The 24,555-nt window shown below is 34.9% G+C and overlaps 3 protein-coding genes and 1 long non-coding RNA gene across 7 annotated transcripts; 1 reads left to right on the forward strand and 3 right to left on the reverse strand.

Annotated features, from left to right (window-relative positions):
- Nucleotides 1-3,816: 3,816 nt before the first annotated feature.
- Nucleotides 3,817-4,344, reverse strand: LOC147401976 (uncharacterized). The gene has a single exon (XM_086444460.1). It carries the CDS (start codon nt 4,342-4,344, stop codon nt 3,817-3,819), a length of 528 nt encoding a protein of 175 aa, XP_086300586.1.
- A 2,787-nt stretch (nt 4,345-7,131) lies between these two features.
- On the reverse strand, nt 7,132-9,544 carry LOC147401977 (uncharacterized). Its single transcript, XR_015178238.1, has 2 exons — nt 8,557-9,544; nt 7,132-7,364 (listed from the first exon to the last, which is right to left on the reverse strand). It is a non-coding gene; the product is annotated as an uncharacterized LOC147401977 (long non-coding RNA).
- A 5,201-nt stretch (nt 9,545-14,745) lies between these two features.
- On the forward strand, nt 14,746-15,912 carry LOC147401978 (ras-related protein RABG3f-like). 2 transcript variants are annotated; one of them, XM_086441593.1, is made up of 4 exons: nt 14,746-14,943; nt 15,171-15,235; nt 15,332-15,460; nt 15,603-15,912. In XM_086441593.1, the coding sequence occupies exons 2-4, from the start codon at nt 15,191-15,193 to the stop codon at nt 15,750-15,752; spliced, it is 324 nt and encodes a 107-aa protein (XP_086297719.1). In that variant the 5' UTR covers nt 14,746-14,943; nt 15,171-15,190; the 3' UTR covers nt 15,753-15,912. The 2 variants fall into 2 exon arrangements, with proteins under 2 accessions (XP_086297719.1, XP_086297718.1); XM_086441592.1 differs by lacking the exon at nt 15,171-15,235.
- A 1,067-nt stretch (nt 15,913-16,979) lies between these two features.
- LOC147401979 (putative serine/threonine-protein kinase PBL7) lies at nt 16,980-23,526 on the reverse strand. 3 transcript variants are annotated; one of them, XM_086443480.1, is made up of 7 exons: nt 23,239-23,524; nt 21,707-22,042; nt 21,095-21,184; nt 19,259-19,452; nt 18,971-19,160; nt 18,446-18,837; nt 16,980-17,600 (listed from the first exon to the last, which is right to left on the reverse strand). In XM_086443480.1, exons 2-7 carry the CDS (start codon nt 22,029-22,031, stop codon nt 17,328-17,330), a joined length of 1,464 nt encoding a protein of 487 aa, XP_086299606.1. In that variant the 5' UTR covers nt 22,032-22,042; nt 23,239-23,524; the 3' UTR covers nt 16,980-17,327. The 3 variants fall into 3 exon arrangements, with proteins under 3 accessions (XP_086299606.1, XP_086299607.1, XP_086299608.1); XM_086443481.1 differs by having other exon boundaries at nt 16,981-17,600; nt 18,971-19,121; nt 23,239-23,523; XM_086443482.1 differs by lacking the exon at nt 16,980-17,600 and adding an exon at nt 17,612-18,116 and having other exon boundaries at nt 23,239-23,526.
- Nucleotides 23,527-24,555: the final 1,029 nt, after the last annotated feature.

The following is a 24,555-nucleotide window of genomic DNA, read 5'->3' on the forward strand; positions in this document are numbered from 1 at the left end:
ATAATTAAAAAGAGTTGAGTTCGACAATAATTAAAAAGTGGTGAACTCGACACTAAATAGTATTGAGTTCGACAGTAAAAGTTGTGAACTGGATACTAAATAAAAAAGCGTCAAGTTCGACAGTAAAAATGGTGAACTCGACAGTACAAGGGACCGTTAAGAAAGAAAAAATTTACTAAATGTCTTGTCATGTTACCGAGGAAAACTTAGGGACTATTTAGAAAGAAAACCTTTCGTGCGAGTCCTTTAAGTAATTTTCCCTTCTTTTATTAGTCTTTGGTTAAAATATCAGCTAAAAATTGAAAACTTATTAAAGCTGCACATTATTCAGAATTAAAATATTTAATGAAAATGGTAAAATAGATGTGTTTTATTTCAACAACATGATTTTTCCTATCCCCTCCCCCCTCACCTTGATCGTGTATGCCTCCTTTTACAAGTTTGAGAGACCAAGTCACTCAAGTCTCTCCCTAGCTAACTTGTTAGGTCTAATTCAGTATTCTATCTCATTTGTATCCAACTCAAAGCCCACTGAATCACCAACTCAAAGGACATTGAGAAGGTTTTTTTTTTTTTTTTTGGAAGATTATCTGGGTTAAGGCAGACCCAAACCAACTACAACCTTAGGAACCACGAACCACTAAGATCTTGATCAAGGATCAGCAAGAAATCAATAGGAATAGAGCTATAGTCTAGCACATGGCAACCAACAACAGATTGCATTGATGTAAGGAAGTCAGCAGCCCTATTAGTTTCTATGAACATGTGGGAGAAAACAACTTCATGGAAGGAAGAAATTAACCTTGAGATAGCCAAACATAGATAGTGAATATACCAAGGGGGATTCCAAACATTGTTAAGGATGCAAACAACAATAAATGAATCAGACTGAACTTCAATACGAGAGTACAGATGGGCGACAACTAAATAGATCCCTTCGAGGATTCCTTGTAGCTCATGATGTAAAACTAATTTAGGAGAGTCCAATCCAACTAGAGCACCTATCATAATATCCTCATTGTCCCTAATAATAGCTCCATAGCCACCTCTAAAGAAGAAAAAAGCACCATCAGCATTTAGAGCCCACCACCCAGTCTGGGGTTTTTTCCAAGAGCAAAAGGTTCCTCTTCTATTAGAGAATGATGCTTGGAAGTCCCAAGCAAACATGAAGGCCCTGTTTTGATCCGAGTCCTCAACATTGTCAATTTCATCTTCGAAATTAATCCAAATATCCTCCAAGATGTTGTGGAGCACCAAGGAGAGACTCTTGAATTTGTTTCAATAAATACAATTGCACCTCTCTTGCCAAAGGTGATAGATGAAAGTACAAAAAACAACATGTTTAATACTGTGGATAACGAAGTTTCCTTTTAAGTTAGTCGCAGCCCAATCCACTTCCTCTTCCCAATTCCTCTGAGCTCTACTTAGAATTCATCTTTTAAGGATATCAGTCCATATACCTCTCGCAAAGGGACACAGGCTAAAAAGATGAGTATCATCTTCAACATGACCTCTACAAAGTCTACAAGTAGCATCCACCCTAAGCCCCTACTCATTAAGTTTCTTCAATGTTTTAAGCCTACCCCTCATGGCTAGCCAAGCAATGAAGTTATGCCTCGAAAGCCCAAATTTGTCTAGGAGTAGCGAAGTGGGTCGATCAAATAGTAGAAGCTATTGAAAAATCGACATTGGCTGTTCTTTTCCATACCACTCTATCTGCTACTCCATAATGGATTGGAACTTGACCAAACTGATGCGAGAACTCAAGCAAAGTGTCTTCTCTTCCCTCAGGAACTGTCCACTTACCATCCATGATTAGGGCCAAGACTTTAGCCCTTGGACCAACTCTTGAGTCATAGGTAAGATCCTCGTTGAATATAGGACTTAGGATGCCGAGGGGATGCCATGCCTCATCCCAAATCTTGGTGGCGCATCTATTGCCAATGAGATGAGTAATGTTGTTGAAAGCATTGTTTCTAACTTTAAGGATTTTTCTCCAGCTCCAGGAGGCTTCCTTAGGGATCTTAAGAGTCCAAAAAAAAAAATTCTTTCAATAGATGAGATTTGACTCATCTGAATCAAAGGGAGTCTTGGTTCGAAGAAATCATCTAGGCATAGCGTGTGATTGAAGCCTTGTTCTACTTAGTAATGCTTACTAAGCCTAGCCCTCCATCAACAGTAGGTTTGCACACATCCTTCCAACACATTGAGATATAGTTTTTCTAGCTATCAGGCCCAGCCCATAAAAATCGAGCATAAATTATTTTCATTTCCTTGAGAACCTTGGTCGTAAGGATAAAGTGATTGCACCAATAAACTTTAATGCTAAGAAAAATCAATCTAACCAACTCCAATCTTACAGTTAAGAAAGGAATCTGTCTTTCCAAGAGTTTATTCTCAAGGACAACTTCTCAATAAAAGTCTGACAATGTCTAGTAGAGAGCCTAGAAGAAAGAAGGGGGAGCCCCAAATATCTAATAGGAAGATTCCTTTTCCTGACTCTTAAAATTTTCGCAATATCATCATTTACGAATCTATTATCTCCAGCAAGAAAGATCGAGCTTTTATCCGAGTTGACCTTCAGACCAGTTAAGTTGCTAAACTCAATAAGAACTGAATAAATGGCCTCAACACTCTTCTTATTATCCTTGAAGAAGATAAGAAGATCGTCCGCAAAACAAAGATGAGTAATCTCCTGTTTCACACATCTAGGGTGGAAATCAAACTACTTGCATTTGACTTTTTCTTGGAATAAGGTTGAGAATTTTCATAATGAGGACAAATAGGTACGAAGACAGAGGATCACCTTGTCTTAGACCTATTTTTCCTTTGAACCACCCAACAAATAAACCATTGAAGGAGATAGTGTAGGACACACTCGAGATACAATCCAACACCCAATCAATAAAGATCTGAAGGAATTTGAAAGCTAAAAGGGTAGACCTGACAGCTTCCCAATCAACCATATCATACAGTTTCTTCAAGTCCACTTTGACAGCACCCCTAGTGTTTGTCTTCTTCCTGTGGTAATTTCTAATCAACTCATGGGCTAGAAGAACATTGTCTGAGATGTTTCTTCCTTTAATAAAAGTTGATTGGTTCAACCTTACAAGATTGTGCACCACCTAACTGATCTTGTTGGTAAGAATTTTAGAGATAATCTTATAAAGCACGTTACAATAAGAAATAGGTCAAAAATTAGAAAGTTCCTTGGGCAAATCAATTTTAGGAATTAAGGATATAGTTGTTGCATTGGTTTCCTTGAGCATGTTGTCACTTTGAAAAAAACTCTTGATAGCCTTAAAGAGATTTGATTTGATGATGTTTCGTGTTTTTCGGTAGAAGCAAGCATTGAATCCATCAGAGCCAAGAACTTTGAATCCATCTATACTGAACAGGGTACTTTGAATCTCACTATCCAAAACATCCACGCCAAGAAGATCTTGATCCAAACTAGAAAGATATTTAGAGAAGGATACATTCTCCTAGTTGCCCAGAATGTTGTTCATGTTGTTGGAGCCTATAACGGATTTAAAGTGTTGAACTACTTCTAATTCTAGATCTGCAACATCAGTGATAAGACGACTTTCTCTCCCAACAATGATAGTGATCATCTTTCTAAACCTCCTAACCTTCAGAGAATGGTAAAAGAATGCATTGTTGTTGTCTCTAGTTTTAGCCAGTTGACTCTTGACTTCTACTGAATCTCAGATTCTGGGACTCTAAGGATATTGGCATAGGCATTAGAAAGCCTTCTTTCTACCTGTATAGGGAATGCAAGTCAAGGATTCGCTTGCGAGGTGAATTGGACAGTAGCTAGCCACTATGAGCTTCTCTGTGGGATTTAAATCTGTCTTCAACCTTGGCCTTATTCCAAGCTTTCAACGCCTTAACAACTTTGAGTTTGATAGTGAATCTGTGAAAAGGATTCCCATGCACTCTCATGTCCCAAGCTTCCTTGAGAACAGTAAGAAAGCCATTTTCATCAACCCAATAGTTGAAAAATCTGAATGGCTTCTTCCCCCCTAACATAGCTCTAGAGGTATTCACTAGACATGGGTTGTGATCTAATAAGCCAGTAGGCATAAACAACCCTTCAACTTTATTGAATTCATCCACACACTCGACATTAACCAAAATTCTATCCAACTTGGACCAAATCCTCATTGATTCCTCCTTATTATTCCAAGTGAACATAGTCCCAGAGACTTTGATATCAATGAGGCAGCAATTAGAGAGACACTCAGTAAACTCCCTAAAGGCAGCAAAATTAATGTTCCTTCCACCCACTTTCTCAAATTGATTCTTGACATAGTTGAAGTCCCTCATGAGAATCCAAGGCATTCTCATTACAAGAGAGGTGTCATCTAATTAGTTTTACTAACAAGGAGAACGCTCACGATGTTTGGGTCCCAAAAAACCCAAATCCTACCATTGATGACCTTATCGTAGTTGTCAATGCTTCGCCATGAGGGGCAAACTTTCTTCATGATTCTATCAACATTTTAGCTACCAAGTTTGATTTCAATTAGGATAATGATGGCTAACTTCTTCTCCATAATGAGGTTCCTCACCTCATTGTGCTTTGCAAGGTCCTTTAGACCCTTAACATTCCAAGAGGCAAAATTCATTGGGAACCAGGTGGGTTTCCCCCTCCCTCTTATAGCAATGTCTATACTTGGCTCTGAATAAGTCCATTTGTCAATGTCTCCCTCTATTCTAGCATACACCTTCTTCTTGTTAGTCTTTGGGTAGGCTTTCCCTTTGATGCCTTCAATCCCTGAGATTGGCTGAATGCACCCTATTTTCATACCTAGGTTGGCTTCACTAAGGGCCTGGAACCTACTAGTAAGAATACTATTCTTGTTCTTTTTCTTCCTCTTCTTAGGGGGTCTAGAGAGCTCCCTCCTCCTCTTATACAGCTCCCTGAGGGGCATTGAGTATGGGGTGTTGGGTTAATTTTAGAAACCTGAACATTAGCTTTAAGTGTTGGGGGCACAGAGCACTCCCCCTCTTCCACAGAGTTGTTCCATTTCATAGCCTCTTCTCGGAATCTTCATTAGCTTCTATGGGGTCCATTGATGTGTTGTTATTCTCAATGGGCCATGGGTTTCTTTGATCATGATTCCAACAACTGCATTGGGACTTCTTTTCCAATAGTTGACTTGCTTCCAATCACTTGCAACTGGTTCAACAATGGTGGCCTCTTCTTGGTTGTTCTTCTCGGCTATGCACTCTCCTGGGGGTTTCTACTTTTGCTGAACAAACCTCGAATCCTAGCATTGGGGCAGTTGGAGTTTGAGTGGCCAAAGGTAATGCAAGAGCTAACCAAGACCTCTAGGGGTCCATAAGTGTTTAGGAAGGTTGAACAGCTTGATCCACGAGGGAATGGAGGCTAATTTTCTCTTTTATGATTCCACTAGAGGATCCCAATGCTTGAGTACCATAAGTTTCCCTCTAACAAACCAGGGGCCTTTCTCAAGAACATCATGGATGTCCTCTTCTTTTTCAAATCTGAAAAAGAAGAGTTTGTTGTCATTTGAGAAAATCTTCAAGGAGCCTTTCACTTTCCATAAGGAGGTCACTGCATTTTTCACCAATAAAAAAGGTAGTTTAGCATTGAAAAAATGTCTTACCAAGTAGCTGTCCAATGTAGAGTTACCTTCTTCCGAAACATCTTCAGGGCAATCGATTAGCACATCCTTGCCTTCTCTAGTGAGCTCGAAGAAAGGTATCTTGGTTAAAATCTTTGTCAAAGCTGTCAAGCCAAACAATTTTGCCTAAGGTACGAGAGTCGCTCCACCTTTTCTAGTCCCTATCCCATTGGTTCTCTCTATTGTGGCTGATCCTCTGCCTTTATGAAAGTTATTAATGGGTTTACCAACATACCCTTGGTTACGACCCCTTAAATAAAATTAATAAAATGAACAGTATGCCATTTGGTATTTTTTCAATTTTACCATACCAATTTGGTAATTCTCCCTTAAATAAAACTAATAAAAACTGTGAATTACTTTGACCCAATCATGTAAGCATTAATCAGACATTGGAAACGATAGAGATAAGTTAGGATAAGAGGGTAATGCCATTTATTGAGGAGTCGTTTTTTGCTCACGGACTTGTCGGTGATTTCCACGTCAAGTACACATGGGTACTTTTGTAACTAACAAGGGTACTTTAGTAAATTAAAAATGACATTCAATACACGTGGGCATATGTGATTGCTCACAAGAAAGTCAACCAGAGATTTCAACAATTCCAACCAATAGCTTAAAGCCGTTTGTATCAAGCGTGGCCTCAATTTACAAACTTACCCACGTTAGGGAAGCACTTAATACAGCTGACTTTGTGCCATTGGTTGATGGGATTGAATTTCGTTGGAGCAAAAAATTTCTATCATTGACACGTTCTTAGAAGATAGGAGATAGGTTAGGAAGGTAAAGATCATGATTGGGGTGTAATAAATATTTTAATAAGTAAAAAAAAAGTTTAAATATTTGAATAAACTGTTTATATAATTATTTTTGTTTATTCATTTACTAATTAAAGATAGACGTATTCCTAAAGGTCCAATTACAACAGATATTAAAAACAATCATTAGGGTCACATAACAAGTGGTATTTGGACGAAACATGTATAGGATGTTACATGTAAGTCCAATGACCACAAGGTCGTGGTTGATTTCCTCAAAGACATCATCTTCTCAAGATTTGATACCCCTTGTGCCATCATAAGTCATAGAGGGTCACATTTTTGCAATCATGTCTTCAATAACTTGATGAGAAAATACCTCATAATGCATAAAGTAACTATATCGTATCACCCGTAGACCAGTGGGCAGATAGAAATTTCCAACAGGAAAATTAAGATCGTCCTAGAAAAAATAATCAGTCCATCAAGGAAGGATTGGTCATCACACTTGAAATTATCCCACCGAATCAAGTAATTTGGTCGAGTCGGATTTAGATTTAGCGAAGACAATATGGTCTAGATATAGTTTTAACTACTAAATTCTAAGTCTGATTCAGATATGGATACAGATCTGAATAAAAGAAATTGGATCTGTATATGTATATACTTAGATCTGAACTGAAACTGGCTCATTTTAAATCCTAACCAATATCTACCAATTTAAATTAAGTATCATAAATATAGATTGAGTCTCATCACAACAAATTTATCACAATCAATTAAAGGGACGAAAAAAGAAGACAAATAAAAAGACTTCCATAGCCTAATACAAGAACTACATATCTTTGGCTAAAACATAAAAATAATAAAAACATCCTTCCTAATTTATCTTCATCCTTGTCACCATCGCTTCTCCAAATCCATGCTTATAAAACGCTTCTCCAATTCCATGCTTATAAAACAGAAATAATGAATAAAAAAATAATTAGATAAAAAAAGAAAGAGACAAAAAAATAATAATGTGATTTAAAAATGAGTAATTAAAATAAATAAATAAAAACCTTCAAATAATTGTTGATATTTGAGCTAATTCCTATGTTTCTTCGTGACAGAATAACTAAAAATGTCAAAACGGGTTAAGTGGGTATATGTCCCTAACCTAGACCCAACCCATTTCATAATCGTGTTAGAGGAGTCGACACTATTATCACCCTAATCCATTTAGGTTTGACCCAAACCCACTAATTTTGTATATATGGTTCGTTCGTCATGTTAAGATTTCCGCCCATATCTATTTAGAAGTCTTTTAACTTGGAGATTGATGTTATTTTAATCAACATTGTGACATAACAAGCACCTTAAGGAACACGTGAGTTGCTCCTGCTGGAGGAATTTTAGAAAATCCTCTTCAAAAATATATTTGGCCTTCTCATGCAAAATTGGGTGGATCTCCAATAATCTAGTGGTTGTGATTCATTTGTGCTGGGCTAAATATTTCAATAGGCAGAGAGTTGATGCGTGAGAGAATGTAAAACTCTAGAGAGTAGGTAAATCGTGGATGTGGGGGAACAAAGACAGATGACCCAAACGACATCATCAAAGGATGATCCCGATTTGTTGTTAAAATTGACCTCAATTAAAAATTGGGTCATTTTTATTGGGGTAACTGATGAAATCTGTCAGTTAAAAATGATTGCTTATAGTAATCGTTTTGTCCGCAAAATCAAGGTCCCAACTTCTTTATTATGACATAGTGCTCCCTATGGATTAAGCCCGACCCATATCTGAGCTTTGGCTAACCCATAGACCATGGTCTTGTCTAAGGACTAGTCCCGCAACGCCCGCACATCACACGCAGTGGATAAGTGAGGGTGCACCCTCACGGGTGACCCTGAGGAATTATTGCTCATTGAGCTAACCCCTCGGGATTTCTAATAAATTCTTTTTGAATACTTTAATATGGATCCTTTATCTTCAATCCCCGACATTAAAAATCAAATCAAAAAGTCATTTCTCCTTCACTTCATCATCTTAACAATCATGGATATGAATTTGATAAAAGTTTAAAGAGTCGTGATAAATCGACCCATGGCAAGGGCACAAAGTCATTATCCAAGTCTAAAATCTAAATTAAGAAACCATACCTTCCGTGCTCACAATTTTGACCTACGAATCGGGCTTACGATTTGGAGTAACATCACTGCCGGCGTACCAACGATTTTGAGTAAGCCAATCGTACCAACTATTTTGAGTAAGCCAATCGGGCTTACGATTTGGAGTAACATCACTGCCGGTGGGCCTACAATTTTGAGAAAGGCAATCGGGCTTACGATTTGGAGTAACACTACTGCCGGCGGGCCTACAATTTTGAGAAAGGCAATCGGGCTTACGATTTGGAGTAACAGCACTGCCGGCGGGCCTACAATTTTGAGAAAGCCAATCGGTGGACCAACGATTTGGATTAACACCACTTGTTATCCACCCCAAAAAACCCATATTGCAGTAGATCAAATCTAATATTGGGGTTAATTAGAAGAGCAAGGGTAAACCTGTGTACAGGTGGGAGATTCCTACACAGAGTTCTCCTTGCTTGTATATATATATATATATATATATAAAACTCCGACTAATTGAAGAAATTAAATTATATTATCTCAAAGACCCAAGAGGAGAATGAATAAGGAGTTTCTCGAAGCAACCAAGAAATTATATTATATACACACGAGTCGTGCTTGACTGACCTCAAAATTATACCTCATATTACACATCCAGATGTGAAAGTGCGTAGGAACCATAGACGTTTTTTGACTTGTATCTCGATGAAAAGTATCAATGATTCCTACAAACTTTCACATCAGGATATGCGATATGGGGTATATTCTTTCGGTCACTCCAACATTATTCTATATATTATGGTTGTGGCCCATAAACCATGCGTTGAAATTGTTCTTCATGCATGTATATACTATGGCCTGCTTGTTTGCAATGTAAACCATCACAAAGACAAAATTTTGTATTTACTAAATTTTACATACTTTTGTGATTAGAATGTTTTGTTGTGTCCAATGCAAAATTTTACGTTTACTTGATTATCACGGTAACGTCAAAAAAAAAAAAACTGAAAAATTTTTATTTTTCTTTCTAAAATTTTGTTTAAAATTAAATAAAAAATGATAAATAGTTACCTATCACTTTAAAATAAATTAAAAAATTATAAACAAAGCATTTCTATATAGGTCATACAATGTTATTCTCTTTAAACCAGGGTTATAATAGAAATCTAAAATCTCTTTAATCAGCTACAATTTACTTTAAACCATCTACTACATGATACCAACTTCCACTTACTAATTTTTCATTTTGAAAAGAAACCCCATTGCCTCAAACATGCTAATATTAGCACTAATAGTGCCCAAATGTAACTCACCCCAAACTCATTTTAGTACCCTACATCCAATGAAAAATATTTTTTTTTAATTTATAAAAGATAAATATAAATTAGCGCAAGTAAGACTATTATCCCACAATTATTATTATTTTTAATTTAAGAAATAAATATAAATTAACGAGGTAGGATTCTATCCCTCGTTTTTCTTATATTTAAAAAATCATTTTTTTTTTTAATTTTGTAATTTTAAAATATAAATAGAAATTAGCTCCAAGTATGATTCTATCCTACAAGTACTTAAGAAATTGGGAAAAGTGAGAGAGAGCAGAGAGAAAGAGAGAGAGAAAGGAAATTTAACATAACGTAAATTTTTGTGGAGGTATTTTCTCTGCAACACTTTACGAAGATTTCTTGCAATTTTAATTAAGTTTTGTGTTATTTTACGGTGAGAACCACCAAAATTTTAACATCCAGGCACCCCACATCCCTCAAACAAACGTAAACGTTTCTGTTTGCACTTGTCTACAGTGCAAACAAGCAAGCCCTATATATTTAAAACTTCGACTAGTTGAAAAAATTAAAATATATTTTCTCAAAGACCCATGAGGAGATTGAATAGGGAGTTTCTCGAAGCAACCAAGAAATTATGTATACATATATTGTGGTTGTGGTCCATAGACCGTGTGTTCACATTGTTCTTCATGCATGTATATACTCTCTCTCTCTCTCTCTTCATATATATATAATTTTGACTAGTTGAAGAAATTAAAATGTATTTTCTCAAAGACCCTTGTGGAGAATGAGTAAAGAGTTTCTCGAAGCAATCAAGAAATTATATATATATATATATATATATATATATATATATATTATGGTTGTGGTCCATAGACCATGTGTTCACATTGTTCTCCATGCGTGCATGTATGTATATATATATATATATATATATATATATATATATATAAAACTTTGACTAGGGAGTTTCTCGAAGAAACCAAGAAATTATGTATATATATATTATGGTTGTGGTCCATAGACCGTGTCTTCGCATTGCTCTTCATGCATGTATATACTATGTATATATATATATATAAATAAAACTTCGACTAGTTGAAGAAATTAAAATATATTTTCTCAAAGACCCAAGAGGAGAATGAATAAGCAGTTTCTCGAAGCAACCAAGAAATTATGTATATATATATATATATATATTATGGTTGTGGTCCATGGACAATGTGTTCACATTATTCTTCATGCATGTATATACTTTCTCTCTTTGTCTTATATGGTTAAAAAGGTTCAGAATGGGCTGATTTTTTGTGAGGATGATCTCTATGTTGAGGGTATCATCCTTGCAAAAAATCATTTCATTCTAAAACTTCTAACCCCATCAAAAGTGATTTACAAAAATTGGACGGTCTAAAATTTTTCAACTTATAAACATGGGGCTAGAAGTTTCATAATAGCTGATTTTTGGCAAGGATGATCTCCTCACCATAGAGATCATCCTCATAAAAAATCAGCCCATTCCAAACATTTTTGCCCATATAAGACAAAACACGTTGTAGCTTTATGTGTATACAGATCCTAATCCATATATATATATATAAACTTCGACTAGTTGAAAAAATTAAAATATATTTTCTCAAAGACCCACGAGGAGAATGAATAGGAAGTTTCTCGAAGCAACCAAGAAATTATGTACATATATAAATCATTCTAGAATGACCTCAAGATTGTACCTCATATTGTACATCATGATCATGTGAAAGTGCATGTGTAGGAACAAAAAATCCTTTTTGACTTGTATCTCAATGAAAACCATCTATGGTTCTTAGAAACTTTTACATTAGGATGTGTCATATGTGATACAATCCTGAGGTCACTCTAGCATAATTCATATATATATATATATATAGAGTAGCGTTCAACGGCCAACAGTTTGGCAAACATTTTGGCAAACACATTTTTCAAAACATGGGTTAGAGGTCTTGGAATGGGCTGATTTTTGTGAGGATGATCTCTATGGTGAGGAGATCATCATCACCAAAAATCAGCCCATTCCAAAACTTCTAACCTCATCAAAAATGGTTTACAAAAAGTGGACGGTTCACGATTTTTCAACTTGTAAAATGGGGCTAGAAGTTTTGGAATGAGCTGATTTTTGGTGAGGATGATCTCCTCACCGTAGAGATCATCCTCACCAAAAATCAGCCCATTCCAAGACCTCTAACCCATGTTTTGAAAAAGTGTTTGCCAAAATGTTTGCCAAACTGTTGGCCACGGATAGGGACCCATATATATATATATATATATATATATATATATATATATATATATATATATATATATATATATATATATATAGGGTCCCTTTCAGCAACAAACATTTTGACAAACATTTTGGCAAAACATTTTTCAAAACATGGTTTAGAAGTTTTGGAATGGGCTGATTTTTGGTGAGGATGATCTCTACGGTGAGGAGATCATCCTCATCAAAAATCAGCCCATTCCAAAACTTCTAGCCCCATGTTAACAGGTTGAAAAATTGTGAACCGTCCATTTTTTGTAAACCATTTTTGATGGGTTAGAAGTTTTGGAATGGGCTGATTTTTGGTGATGATGATCTATTCCCTGTAGAGATCATCCTCACCAAAAATCAGCCCATTCCAAAACCTGTAACCCATATTTTCAAAAATGTTTTGCCAAAATGTTTGTCAAAATGTTTGTTGCTGAACATTTCCCATATATATATAGTCTTGATAATATTACTCGCCAGGTGGCATACTCAAATGACTCCATGACCTGGACAAGTTTGCGAATCGTAGATCTGTTTGCCTTGGGATACACTTTTTATGGGGAAATGCACTCGTGTATCTCGAGGCGTACATATACATATATATGGGTCAAGTTCAAGGGACATTTGAGAAGACATATGTAAAAACAATGTAACATTAATAAATTTTCAAAATATAGGTTAGAAATTTTGGATTGAGTTGATTTTTTGTGAGGATGATCTCTATGATGGGAAGATCATCCGAAAAAAAAATCAGTCTAATCTGAAACTTCTAACCCCATTAAAAGTGATTTAGAATGTGGAACGTTGATTTTTTACCAATTTTCTCAATAAATCACTTTTGATGGATTTAGAAGTTTCTGATTGAACTGATTTTTTGTGAGGATGATCTTCTCATCATAGTGGCCATCCTTGCAAAAAATCAGCTCAATCCAAAACCTCTAACCCATATTTTGAAAAACCATTGTTTTTTCATATGTTTTTACATATAGCCCTTAAACTGCCCCCTATATATATATAGAGGAAATGTTAACGTTCAATACTTCATGGCGATGTTAACATTATCCAATAATTTTTTTTTCCAACAAGACCCCTTCTTATTTTGTCTTTTAGTGAAAAAGACAAGGGTATATTGATCTTTTATATAATAAATGTTTTTTTACATAATAAATACTATAAGCATTTAAGTATTTTTAATTTTTTTTTTTTTTTTTTTGTAGTAAATTTCTTTGGCAATCAACGCCAACATAATAAATACATTTATTAAGAGCATAATAAATGTGTTTATTGGGTAAAAGACTAATATGTTTTTGTATTTTTCACTAAAAAAGTAAAACGAGCTGGGGTATTATTGAAAAAAAAAAGTGTTGAACAATGCTAACGTCCCCATGAGGTCTTGGATATTGGCATTCCCCATATATATATATATATATATATATATATGGGTGGTGTTCTTTTGACAAAATCCTAGACAAAGTTTTGTCTTATATGACTAAAAAGTTTCGGAATGGGCTGATTTTTTGTTTGGATGATCTCTATAGTGACTAGATCATCCTCACAAAAAATCAGCCAATTCTGAAACTTCTAACCCCATGAAAAGTGGTTACAAACTAATGATAAAAAATTGACGGTTCACAATTCTTCAACTTATAAACTAAGGTTTGAAATTTCAGAATTGGTTGATTTTTTGCGATGATGATTTTCTCACCATAGAGAACATCCTCATAAAAAATCAGCTCATTCTGAAACTTTTAGCCCATATGTGATACAATCATGAGGTCACTCCAACATTATTATATTTATATATATATTCTTGATAATATGACTCGCCAGGTGGCATACTCAAATGACTCCAAGATGTGGACAAGTTTGGAAATCGTAGATCTTTGCACCTCCTTGTTTTGTTTTTTAGTGAAAAAGACAAGGGTGTATTGGTCTTTTATACAATAAATGTTTGTTTACATAATAAATAATATGATCATTTCAGTATTTTGAATTAAATATCTTTTTTGTAATAAATGCTTTGGCAATCAATGCCAACATAATAAATGCATTTATTAAAGGCATACTAAATGTATTTATTAGGTAAAAGACTAATATGCCATTGTATTTTTCACTAAAAAACAAAACGAGGAGGGGTATTATTAAAAAAAGAGTGTTGGACAATGTTAACGTCCCCATGAGGTCTTGGACGTTAGCATTCCCTATATATATATATGGGTCTCATTCGCTGTCTCACGCTTTAACAGACGGAATAACAAACATATTAAAACCGTTGGATTAAACGCGATTGGACGGTTGAGATTGAATCTAGACGCAATTTGTGTTTAAGTTATAAACTATAGATTATTTACAGCGCCGTCCTTCTATTGTTAAATATTTAGTGTTATCTCCCTGAGCTGAATTCAACAGAGATAGAGAGTTATTCTCTCTCTCGCCTGAAACCTTCTCGACCCTCTTCTCACTCTCTCATTCTCTCTCGTTCTTGCTGCAACTTCCTCCCCTCAACTACCTCCCTCTCGTCCCTCTCTCTCAATCTCTCCCTATTCTCTCTCGCTCTCGTTGAAACCTTGTTCGAACGGTTTCACAACTACCTCTTTCTCGACGAAGATAGGTACACTCGCTCTCTCTCTCTCTCTCTCCTCCCATCACTCTTTTATATTAATTTGATTTTCCGATTTGATGAAGACAAAAAATCCGTAATTATTTAGGATTTTTTTTAATTTCGATTTGAGAATATTTCATCTAGCTTTCATTGCTGGTCTTTCTGTCTTTGGCAGGCACTCAATGTCGACAAACCATGAGGAACATTCACTAGACCAATCTTTCGATGCGGTCATTATGACGGTGAGTAAACCTGCTCTATGGAAAATTTCAAGTTTAATAATAGTGTAATAAAATAAAAAAAATTTACCAATTATCTTTTTTAGATTTTTTAGAATAGCATAAAATTTTAGTTTCAAATAATTCAATTTAATAAGTGATACAATAACTTGAACCAAACTTTTGTAATGTTTGAGGATGGAACGTAGCAACGATTGAAGTTATTTAATAGTTTTTTGTTTGAGTCGTAGGACGGTGATAGTCTTTTATAATGCTGGAGTTGTTTGAAAGTGTTATAATCCTTTTTAATGTCGAGGTAATAACTTGAACCAAACTTATGTAATGCTTGAATTGTGTGTTTTAATATCTTTAATTGGGGCGTGATAAGTAAAAGTTGGGGTGCCAATATCAGCTCTCAAACTTTCGGTTTCTAGTAAATCTGCTCCAAATGCATTTTCAATGGGTGTCCTGCAAGGAGAAAGAACTGCCCGCTGTTAAGATCAATGCCGCTGATGTGAACATTATTTCAAATGAGCTAGAGGTTAGTATGTCTTGCCATCTTACTGTTATACTTGGTGTGCTTCTGTCAACATAGCTGTGGTAATGGAAGCAAGTATCCAATTATGAATTAGTAGGCTAATATAGACATGTGCATGAACCTCAATGACATTCTTGACTTTCAGATATCTGAGAAGAAGGCAAAGGCATGGTGTGCCTCCAAGGGAAATATCCTTTACTTCGAGACTTCTGCAAAAGAAGGTTTCAACGTGTTAGCAGCTTTTGAGTGCATAGCAAAGAGTGCTCTCAAGAACGAACCTGAAGAAGACATGTGAGTAACAGTAGTACGCTATCATATTTTTGTTTGTATTTTGGAAATATTTTTATTGACTTTCTAATTAATAGTTTTAGTCGATGTATCTTTCCGATAAACCGAATGAGGTTAAGACATTGTTTAAAAACTGAGGTGTATTGAGTGAGCATACAGTGTATAATATGTTAAGTTAATTTTAATTAAAACATAAGAATTTTAGCCAACATTTTATAAAGTAGAAACTTGAGGGATACATGGACATTGTTAGCTTTATGATTTTGTAGTTGTAATCTCTTACGAGAGTCTAATTGTTTTAGGGGACTTAATTGTTTGTTTGTTGATGTTGAAGATATCTTCCTGACACCATTGATATAGCAGGCGGAGGAGGACGACAACAAAGATTCTCGGGTTGTGAATGTTTAAAGTGTTTGGTTGCAGTATTAATTTGTTTTGGGATGGAAAGGCAACTGCATTTTCTCCTCTTCCATTCATTATTACCCTGATAAATTCAGGGAACTTTGTTAAGGTTCTATGTGTATTGCAACTGGTCGAAATGAGAGAAACTTTGTTAAGGCTTTGAATTATTATTTTTTGCCCCGATATTGTATTAAGATCGTTCCTCGTTTGCTTATTTATCCTACATATCTTTAGTATTGTAATCTAATTCAAAGCCGCTTTTTCTTCCATGTGGTCTACACCTAATCCATTTTTGAGGAAAATTCATCCTGAAAGAACAAAATCATGTTACTGCAAGTGAAACAAATGCTTATTTGAATAGGGAAAGGCTAGCCTCACTATTCAAATATGTGTATTAATCCTTAGAAGATTGGAATTAATCTCAATGAAATATGTGTTTTTTCTCAAATTGTAAGGGTTATGTTGATGGAGAGCCCCAACCAACTAGACCTTCTTTATGGTGGGATTTTATATTATTTAAAGTAGCAACAAAGGAGAGTCAATTATGGTCTTATGCCTCGTTGACTGTTGGTATCCTTCGATAAAGGGATATTTTCTTTGGAGATAAGTGTTAATGATAATTTATATACCTACTGACTTGTTGAAATTCAAAAAATTCCAGGTTCGTTTATGTTTAAACTGCCAAGATTATGTCCGTGCACAGATCCTCTCAAGGAACATTTCAAATCCCATGAAAACCAAAGTGCAGTGGATCTCTTTTTACTAATAAAACTCTTTTAAGACATTATCAAGTCTTGAGTGACAACCTAGACTATCTTAAAAATTAAAATGCATGAAACAGGGTAGGTTAATTGCAGCTCTTTGATTCATCAGAAACCAAAAAATACATTTTACATTGATCACTCTTTATATATCTTTCACTATAATCACAGAATTAGAGTACAGGTTTAACACAACATTATTCATACATCAAAGTCCTTTTAAGTTACAACATATATGAAACGGTCAGCGAGGTGAATGCCTCACACAAAATAATATTTCCCATTTATCTTAATTTGAAATAAACCATATCCTACTCACCATAATCAAACTAATCTCCTGTTGTTTCCTTCCCTCTATTCGAACTCCATTCTATGACTTCAGAAACAGCTCATTTGCATTCATCCGAGCTATGTTCGTCTCAGTTCTCTTTGTCACTATTTGACAATTTATCTGGTGAAGATGATGACAGAATGGGAAAAGATACAGACCTCCCCTCGTCAGTTGGGGCCATTGCAAGGAAACTTAGTGCACTTACAACATCCCTAATCAAGGGACGTGCCGTAGCTTCCTCTTTAAGACACATGGCAGCAATAGAGCCCGCTTGAATAAATCTTCTTATTGGGAAGTCCCCTTGAAGAAGTGGATCTGCTATCTGAGGGAACCTTTTTAGGTCCTTGAAAAATGGTCGTGCCTGTTCAGCATAATAACAGCATCTACACCAAGTAAATATCGAAGAAAGAAGGTATCGAAATGTTTTTGAACCACAATTTCAATCAACTTGAATATAAGCTAGACATAAACACGTCGTTGGACTTGGACAGATACATGAAGTAACCGACAAGGCTCTCTAAAAGCTAAACATCTATGGCTGATCAAAGAAAATTTTACGTGTTACCGAAAACCAGCCTTCAAGATTTGATTAAAATTATGAAGAGCATACTTCCCCATCAGAAGTATCAAGAAGCACCAGCTTAAGAATACTGGACTGCAAAAGCACATGACTTCAGGTACATTGCAGGATGCTACCATGAAGACATTCTTCACAATCGAGACAATTGTTTTGCAAACAGGTAGGTCCCAACACAAGTCTTGTTAGAGGAACAGTTGAAGACTACTAATTGGAATCTTTTGACCAAACCAATTAATAGTCGAGAATGTTCAAAGGTCCTCCACAAGATCCCTTACCCCACAAAGTTCCTTGACATTCCTACAAGGTAATTTTACGAGCTTTAGGTAAACAGAAGTAGCAGCTTTTGTTTGAAATCTAGTTTTAGGTCAGACTGAATAAATTTACACGGATGATTCATAAAAATTGATTAGTGATGAATCATATTTTTAACATAAATTGATGGGGATGACTTCATAAGGATTACGATTAGTCCCATCTCTTCCATTATACTCGAGCACCCTAACCAACTTCTTCTTGAATTCATCAACACCATTTCTAAATTCCAATTCAAAGAAAATTCATTCTCTGATGGATTCACATTCAAGACAAGAAAAAAACAAAAAGTAAAGAGCAAAGAAGAAACTTACCCAAGAAACTAAATTTTGCTCTTCAGTTGGTCTGGTGGTGTCGATGGCTCTTCGCCCTGTGATTAACTCCAGTAGAACAACTCCAAAACTGTAAACATCCGATTTCAAGGTCAGTCGATGTGTTCTTGCATACTCCGGGGCACAATACCCATGTGTCCCCATCACTCTCAATGACACCAGAGGCTTATCCCCAACAGAACCAAGCTTGCCAAGCCCGAAATCAGAGAGTTTTGGATTATACTCTTCATCCAACAAAATGTTCGACGATTTCAAATCACGATGTATAATAGGGGGATTGGCCTTGTCATGCAAATATTCTAGACCTTTAGCGGCTCCTACTGCTATTTTCATTCTTGTAGACCAGCCTAATGACTTCCGATCCGGTGCAAGATCTACAAACAAATATGTGACACATATTGAAACATTGTCGTAGACGAATTATTGCAAATCAAAGGAAGATTATTTCTTAAAAAGTTTCCTTCGACGAAATATCGTGAAATCAGTGATTTAGTACAACCACCGTACGTAGTAGATGGTCTTCAAGAGATCCTAGTTGCATATACTCATAAACCAAAAGCCTCTGATCTCCATCAGCGCAATATCCAACGAGACTAACCAGATTTTGATGGTGAAGTAGACTTAGCGTTAAAACCTCAACAAGAAACTCTCTGTTTCCCTGCAACCCATTCCTGTCAAGTTGCTTAATAGCTACAAGCTGATCATAATGAACCGAAATCAGTCCCAAGTTTCTTCAATTATTCCAAAAAAGAAGAACAAAGGTCCTAATTCAAAGAAGGTTTTGTCCTCATTTACCTTCCCATCATTCTTGAGGCGCCCCTTGTAGACTCTTCCAAACCCACCTTCTCCCAATAGAAATTCCAGTCGAAAATTCTTAGTAGCTAAAGCGAGCTCATGGAAGGTAAATGTTTGCAATGCAATAATACCAACTTTGTCTGCAGCTTCTTTTTTGTTTTTGGTTTCAGTTGTGGTCTTTCGATTCTGATTCTCTGCAAAAGAAAGTGTAGATCATTAAGTTCTTGAACAATCAAATATTTTTTTACTATTCTTAATACAACTTGTCGATAATTCTGTCTAATCAAACCTAATTTTCTGTCAAATTGAGTTCATTAATAGCCAATGCCAATAAGAAAGATCATATCCAAAAGCCTTAAAAACTGAGAAGAGTGGTCCTCAGAGGAGAGAAATGTTGGCTCACATGAAGTGTATTGAAACTGATTCAATAATTGATTTTTTTTTCTTTTCAAAGAAGAGAGCTTGAAATTTGTGAGCTAATAATACACAAGTGTTGAATTCCATTTTAGAAGAGACACAATTCCTCGCAAAGCTTTGGAAATTAAATTAAGCACAGAAAGCTGAAGTAAGCAAATATAACTGCTACAATGGAATCAGGTAAACCACATAAGGTTGCTCTGTTTTCTCATCTATGGATCAATTATGCATGTAACAATAATAAATTTCCTCACACAAAAATAATATCTGCATCAAGTTATTTTGGCTCAACGAACTATATAACGATGTAAATCCTATTACTATTAATTTTTACTCTCATTGTTGTGGCTCTCCATTGAAATCAGTCCTGACCAAATAGCTTCCTAAGTTACAAGGAAAACATAAATAACCAATGGATAACATCAAAAGATGGTCATTGAAAATCATAGATCATCATCAAATACTGATCGCAAAAAATTGGGTTGGATGCATTATGAAAGGCATTGGAGTGGACCGAGTGGTGGAGGTGGCGGGTGTTCTCGCATCTAAAACAGCGTTGTTTGATGCATTATATGAGAGAACCTGTTTAAGGTCAATGTGATGTATGAGATCTCATCAAAACATCAACATAGATTTGAATGCATGGTGACATAGAATTCATGCTTCCCACCCAACAATTGGGACAGGGCATAGACAATGATGATGATCTGATAGGAGACAGAGTCTATCCCTACATTCTAAGTGTTTGTTTCGTAGAATCGAGATATCTCAAAAAGTGAAAAAACAGGGATAATAAATAACAGCATGGAGTAATGGGAACAAATCATGGGTGTTTTGAAGTGATTAAAACAATATGATAACTAAGGTTTCTAAGGATGGGTGTAAATAATCATTTTCATTCTTATATAGCTCCTTAAATGCATTTGAGGCTGATGGAGGAAAAATAAAATAAATAGTTATGAAACTGTGGGGATGATGTTTCAACATGATAGATCTTCAACTACCGCAAGAACATACATATAATAACAGTCAAACAAACCACGACAAAGAAAGAAAGAAAGAAACAGTATATTCGCCACTTTACCCATTTTCACCCCAAAAACAATTACCAAATGGGTAAATACCTATTTTGTAAATATTTTTTCATACCAATTATGTAAATTTCAGAATGTTCATACCAATTTTTCGAAATTCTCTCCTTTACCATCTATACCTAATAAAGGATATGGTTTGTGTTTGCACCAAAACAAACATGGATTTAGATAATGAGGGTAGATATGAACTCACTTGAATTAACAGAAGACAATTTTAGAAAAATTGAATGAAAGAATATTATTTCTTCAGCCGACCACAATTTTTTTAGATAAAGCTTTGACGATGATTCACTTCCATAGACGTGGAGGCAAAACAATTACTCACTGGGCGGTGCAATGGATTCTTTGGGAAAAGCTGGTGGCAACAGCAACCTCCTGCTACCATTTATCCTCTTTGGCACCTTCTTCTCGAGGGCTGAGAAACACAAAAAGTAACTCATGACTCAATAAACTAATAAATTCCATTTGAATTCTTCAATCTGGATCCTTTATCTTCAATTCCCAACATTAAAAATTCAATAAAAACTTATTGTCTCCTTCACTTCATCACCTTAACTGTTGAAACACCAATGGAAACTTTAAAATGTTAGTTACATCATAGTTTCATTGCCCGTACGATGTTGGAGTAATTAGGTTAAATGCATGGAAATAAGGTGTATAATGATACACCAAATCATTGTCATGGATATGAGGATTAGATTAGATTTTTTAATATTAGGATTTAGATTAAGATACACTAGACTTTATCTCTTGTTAAGATTTCCTCATGTTAATTTCTATAGTAAATTAGTTATCAAAGGAAATCAATAGAATTTGAGTCTTCACATGGTATTAGAGCTCACACCATGAACGAGACAAAACGAAATACCGAGATTTGAAACCATGGACAATTGGACATAACTTGGTATGTCAAATTAAATGAAGAAATCATAAATACCTTCCTTGTTGTCTTCCTGAATATAGTGATTGAGGTCAAATCCACTTTTCACTGTTGTACCATTTGTTTTGTGTTCCTGAATATAGTAATGATTGAGGTCAAATCCAGTGTAGGCCGTAAGGTTATATCTGTTGAACTCCTGATGAATATGGTGGTGGTTCAAGCAAAGTCCACTATTGGTTGTTATTAGAAAATCTGTACTGAGGGCCTGACCATTGTTGTTGAGGCAAAGTCCACTACAGGTTAGTAGAGAATCTGTGTTGATGTCCTCATGAGCATTGTTGTTGTTGAGGCCAAATCTGCTGTTGTGTGGTATACAATCCATATATATTGCACCTAGGACAGAACAAATCAAATGAAACAAAAAAATCCCAGTGAACCTAGATCTTGTGATCTACACTCCTCAACATAATAAAAAAGTTCAGATTTTGCTTAATTAGTCGGTGTGGGTTCAATTAATAAAAATTCATTAAAAAATCGGGAAAATTTTGGGGATTTTACAAATGAAGACATTTGGTTTCTTATCAAAACCTATCATCTCCAACCTCTCCAAAAACCTCATGCATAAGGAGAATTTTAGGAAATTTTAATGAAATTCGGAGAATTTGTTGACTATGTTCCTCAAGCCTTTACAAATTTGCTAAGTTGGCGCCTTCAAGAAGAGAACGTTTACCAAAACATGTGCTGAAAATTGAAAAATTACCAAAACGGCACATTGTTTATTTAAATATTTTCGTTAAAAGTGGGGGAAAAAGTTCATTGTTTATAAAACAGAACATTTTTTTAACTGTTTTACTGCAATTAAAAATGGGAAAGTGAAAAAAAAATTCCACTTCCAACAAAAATATTTTAATTTACCATTTTCAGAAATTTTCAATTTTTGTCTACATTTTGGGAATAAAAACATTGTAATTTAAAGATACCCTTAAAGCTAGGGCTGTCAACGTATGCTTATCAGTTCGAATACAATAATATCCGAATCCGAATCTGAAATTTTTATCTGATATACAAATTCGAATTCGAATCCAACGGATGTTCTAAAACTCTACCTGAATTCGAATCTGATTATCCTTTCAGATATCGAATAATATCAGATTAGAATTCGAATAATTTAAATATTTAAAAAAAAAAAACATAATTTTTCCTTTATCCAACTGATTTTTCATTATTAAAATAAATTTATTTTATCTTATACTATTTATATAATAAATAAATCAAATAAAATAATATATATTATATATTCTTTCAAATCGGATATAGAACTATCCGAATTCGAATTCGAATCGGATTTGAATTTTCGACAATCCATTGATACCCCTACTTAAAGCGCAAAATAAAGGGTTTTTGGGCTCAATTAAATTTTAATATTTTGCCCCTAATAACTCTATTAAGAACCGAAAGCTTTAGAGAATTAGATCAAAATAAAGATAAAGATAAAGATAAAAGGTAAAAAGAGGAAAATAATTCCAAAAATAATAAAGAAACGAAAGTAAAAGCTCTCTGCAATCTACATTCAGAGCAATCTGGCAAACCTTTAAGAGATTCTCGTCGCGAGGGAGTCCTCTACAGAATGAAACTGACGAATCCACGATCGAATTGCAGAACAATACGTTAGTCCCCCCTAAATTCAATCTCAATTCGATCGATCTTTGCGTTTCTTACATTCTCTTTACGAATACCACGATTCAACTAGGGTTTTGTTAAATCCCGGGGAAAAGGCTTCAATAATTATGATTAATTGGGTTTTTTTTTATACGAATGATGACAACGTTAGAGAGAGAGAGAGAACCAAATCTCTCCAAAGTAAAGTACTTTCGATTGTGGCTTGACAGTCAAAGTAGGAAAGTGGTGGAGAGTAGAGTTTGTTGTCGTAAAACGAGGGTATTAAGCTGTTGAAACAATAAGAACCTGCCACGTGTCTATACATTATAAAATGAGAGATTTACCCGGCAGACCTACCTGTTGCATTTTTTTACAAAACACCCCTTGGAGTTGTTGTGAGTTGACAACGCCAAATAACCTTCCTACGCACCAAACCTCACTTTATCAAGTTTGTTACCAAGCAAACCCTATCACGAGTATCACACCGTAAAATTCAAATTTATGCAATTAATTTGTTAATTGACATACTTCTAACCAAATTAATTTTTTGCATCAAGGCATCCAAAAACATGATATGATGCCACACGGGTTATATAAGACAAAATTTCAATAACTTAAAAATTAATTTTTAACGTGCATTTTAATTTTAAATTTGAAAGTTCATCCATTTTCAATACCTACTATCAAGTACAAAAGGGTTTTGTTTTTTGAATTTGTTATTTTCCTGTTGATTCTAACTTTTTACAAGAAATCTAGAAGGTTGTAATGTTGGATTGCTCATTTGATAATCCATGTAGGCCCTACAAATCTTAGTAAGATTTTAAATCTTATTAAATTAGTCATGAAAGCAAACTTATAAAGTAAGGGAGTTTTTGTAATAAAATTGCAACAAATAGATTTCAAAGTGTTCAACTAGCCTTACTAAATTAGTAAGGATTTCACCCTTATTAGGGGTTATTGGGCTCATTTTAACATCCAAAAACATAATATGATGTTTCAAGGTTATAAAAGGAAAAATTCTATGAACTTTGAAAAAAAAAGTCCAAAAAATATTAGTTTTCATAATTGAATTTAATTTTAAAGTTGGAAGTTAGGTAGAAGTTTGGTAGCCATTCATTATCAAATTCTTGGATTAAGTCCAAAACAAATTGTTTTTTGAATTATTTTTTTTATCTGAGTTTTTTGGTGAAATTTAGAGGGCTATGGTGTTAGATTGCTAATGGATAATCCATTTGAGCAAAAGTAGT

This window comes from Akebia trifoliata, chromosome 5 (genome assembly GCF_017979445.1).
Source record: "Akebia trifoliata isolate Shusen 1 chromosome 5, ASM1797944v1, whole genome shotgun sequence".
NCBI classification, from domain to species: domain Eukaryota; kingdom Viridiplantae; phylum Streptophyta; class Magnoliopsida; order Ranunculales; family Lardizabalaceae; genus Akebia; species Akebia trifoliata.

Coding starts and splice junctions, on each gene's coding strand:
- LOC147401976 (XM_086444460.1), bottom strand. CDS start 4,344: ATGCCTTGGATTCTCATGAGGGACTTCAACTATGTCAAGAATCAATTT.
- LOC147401979 (XM_086443480.1), bottom strand. CDS start 22,031: ATGGATTGTATACCACACAACAGCAGATTTGGCCTCAACAACAACAAT. Junction 19,453..21,094: donor AGAATCCATTGCACCGCCCA/GTGAGTAATTGT, acceptor TTTCTTTTGCAG/AGAATCAGAATCGAAAGACC. Junction 18,838..18,970: donor TCTTGAAGACCATCTACTAC/GTACGGTGGTTG, acceptor ATTTGTTTGTAG/ATCTTGCACCGGATCGGAAG.
- LOC147401978 (XM_086441592.1), top strand. CDS start 14,884: ATGTCGACAAACCATGAGGAACATTCACTAGACCAATCTTTCGATGCG. Junction 14,944..15,331: donor TCGATGCGGTCATTATGACG/GTGAGTAAACCT, acceptor TGCCAATATCAG/CTCTCAAACTTTCGGTTTCT. Junction 15,461..15,602: donor TTATTTCAAATGAGCTAGAG/GTTAGTATGTCT, acceptor CTTGACTTTCAG/ATATCTGAGAAGAAGGCAAA.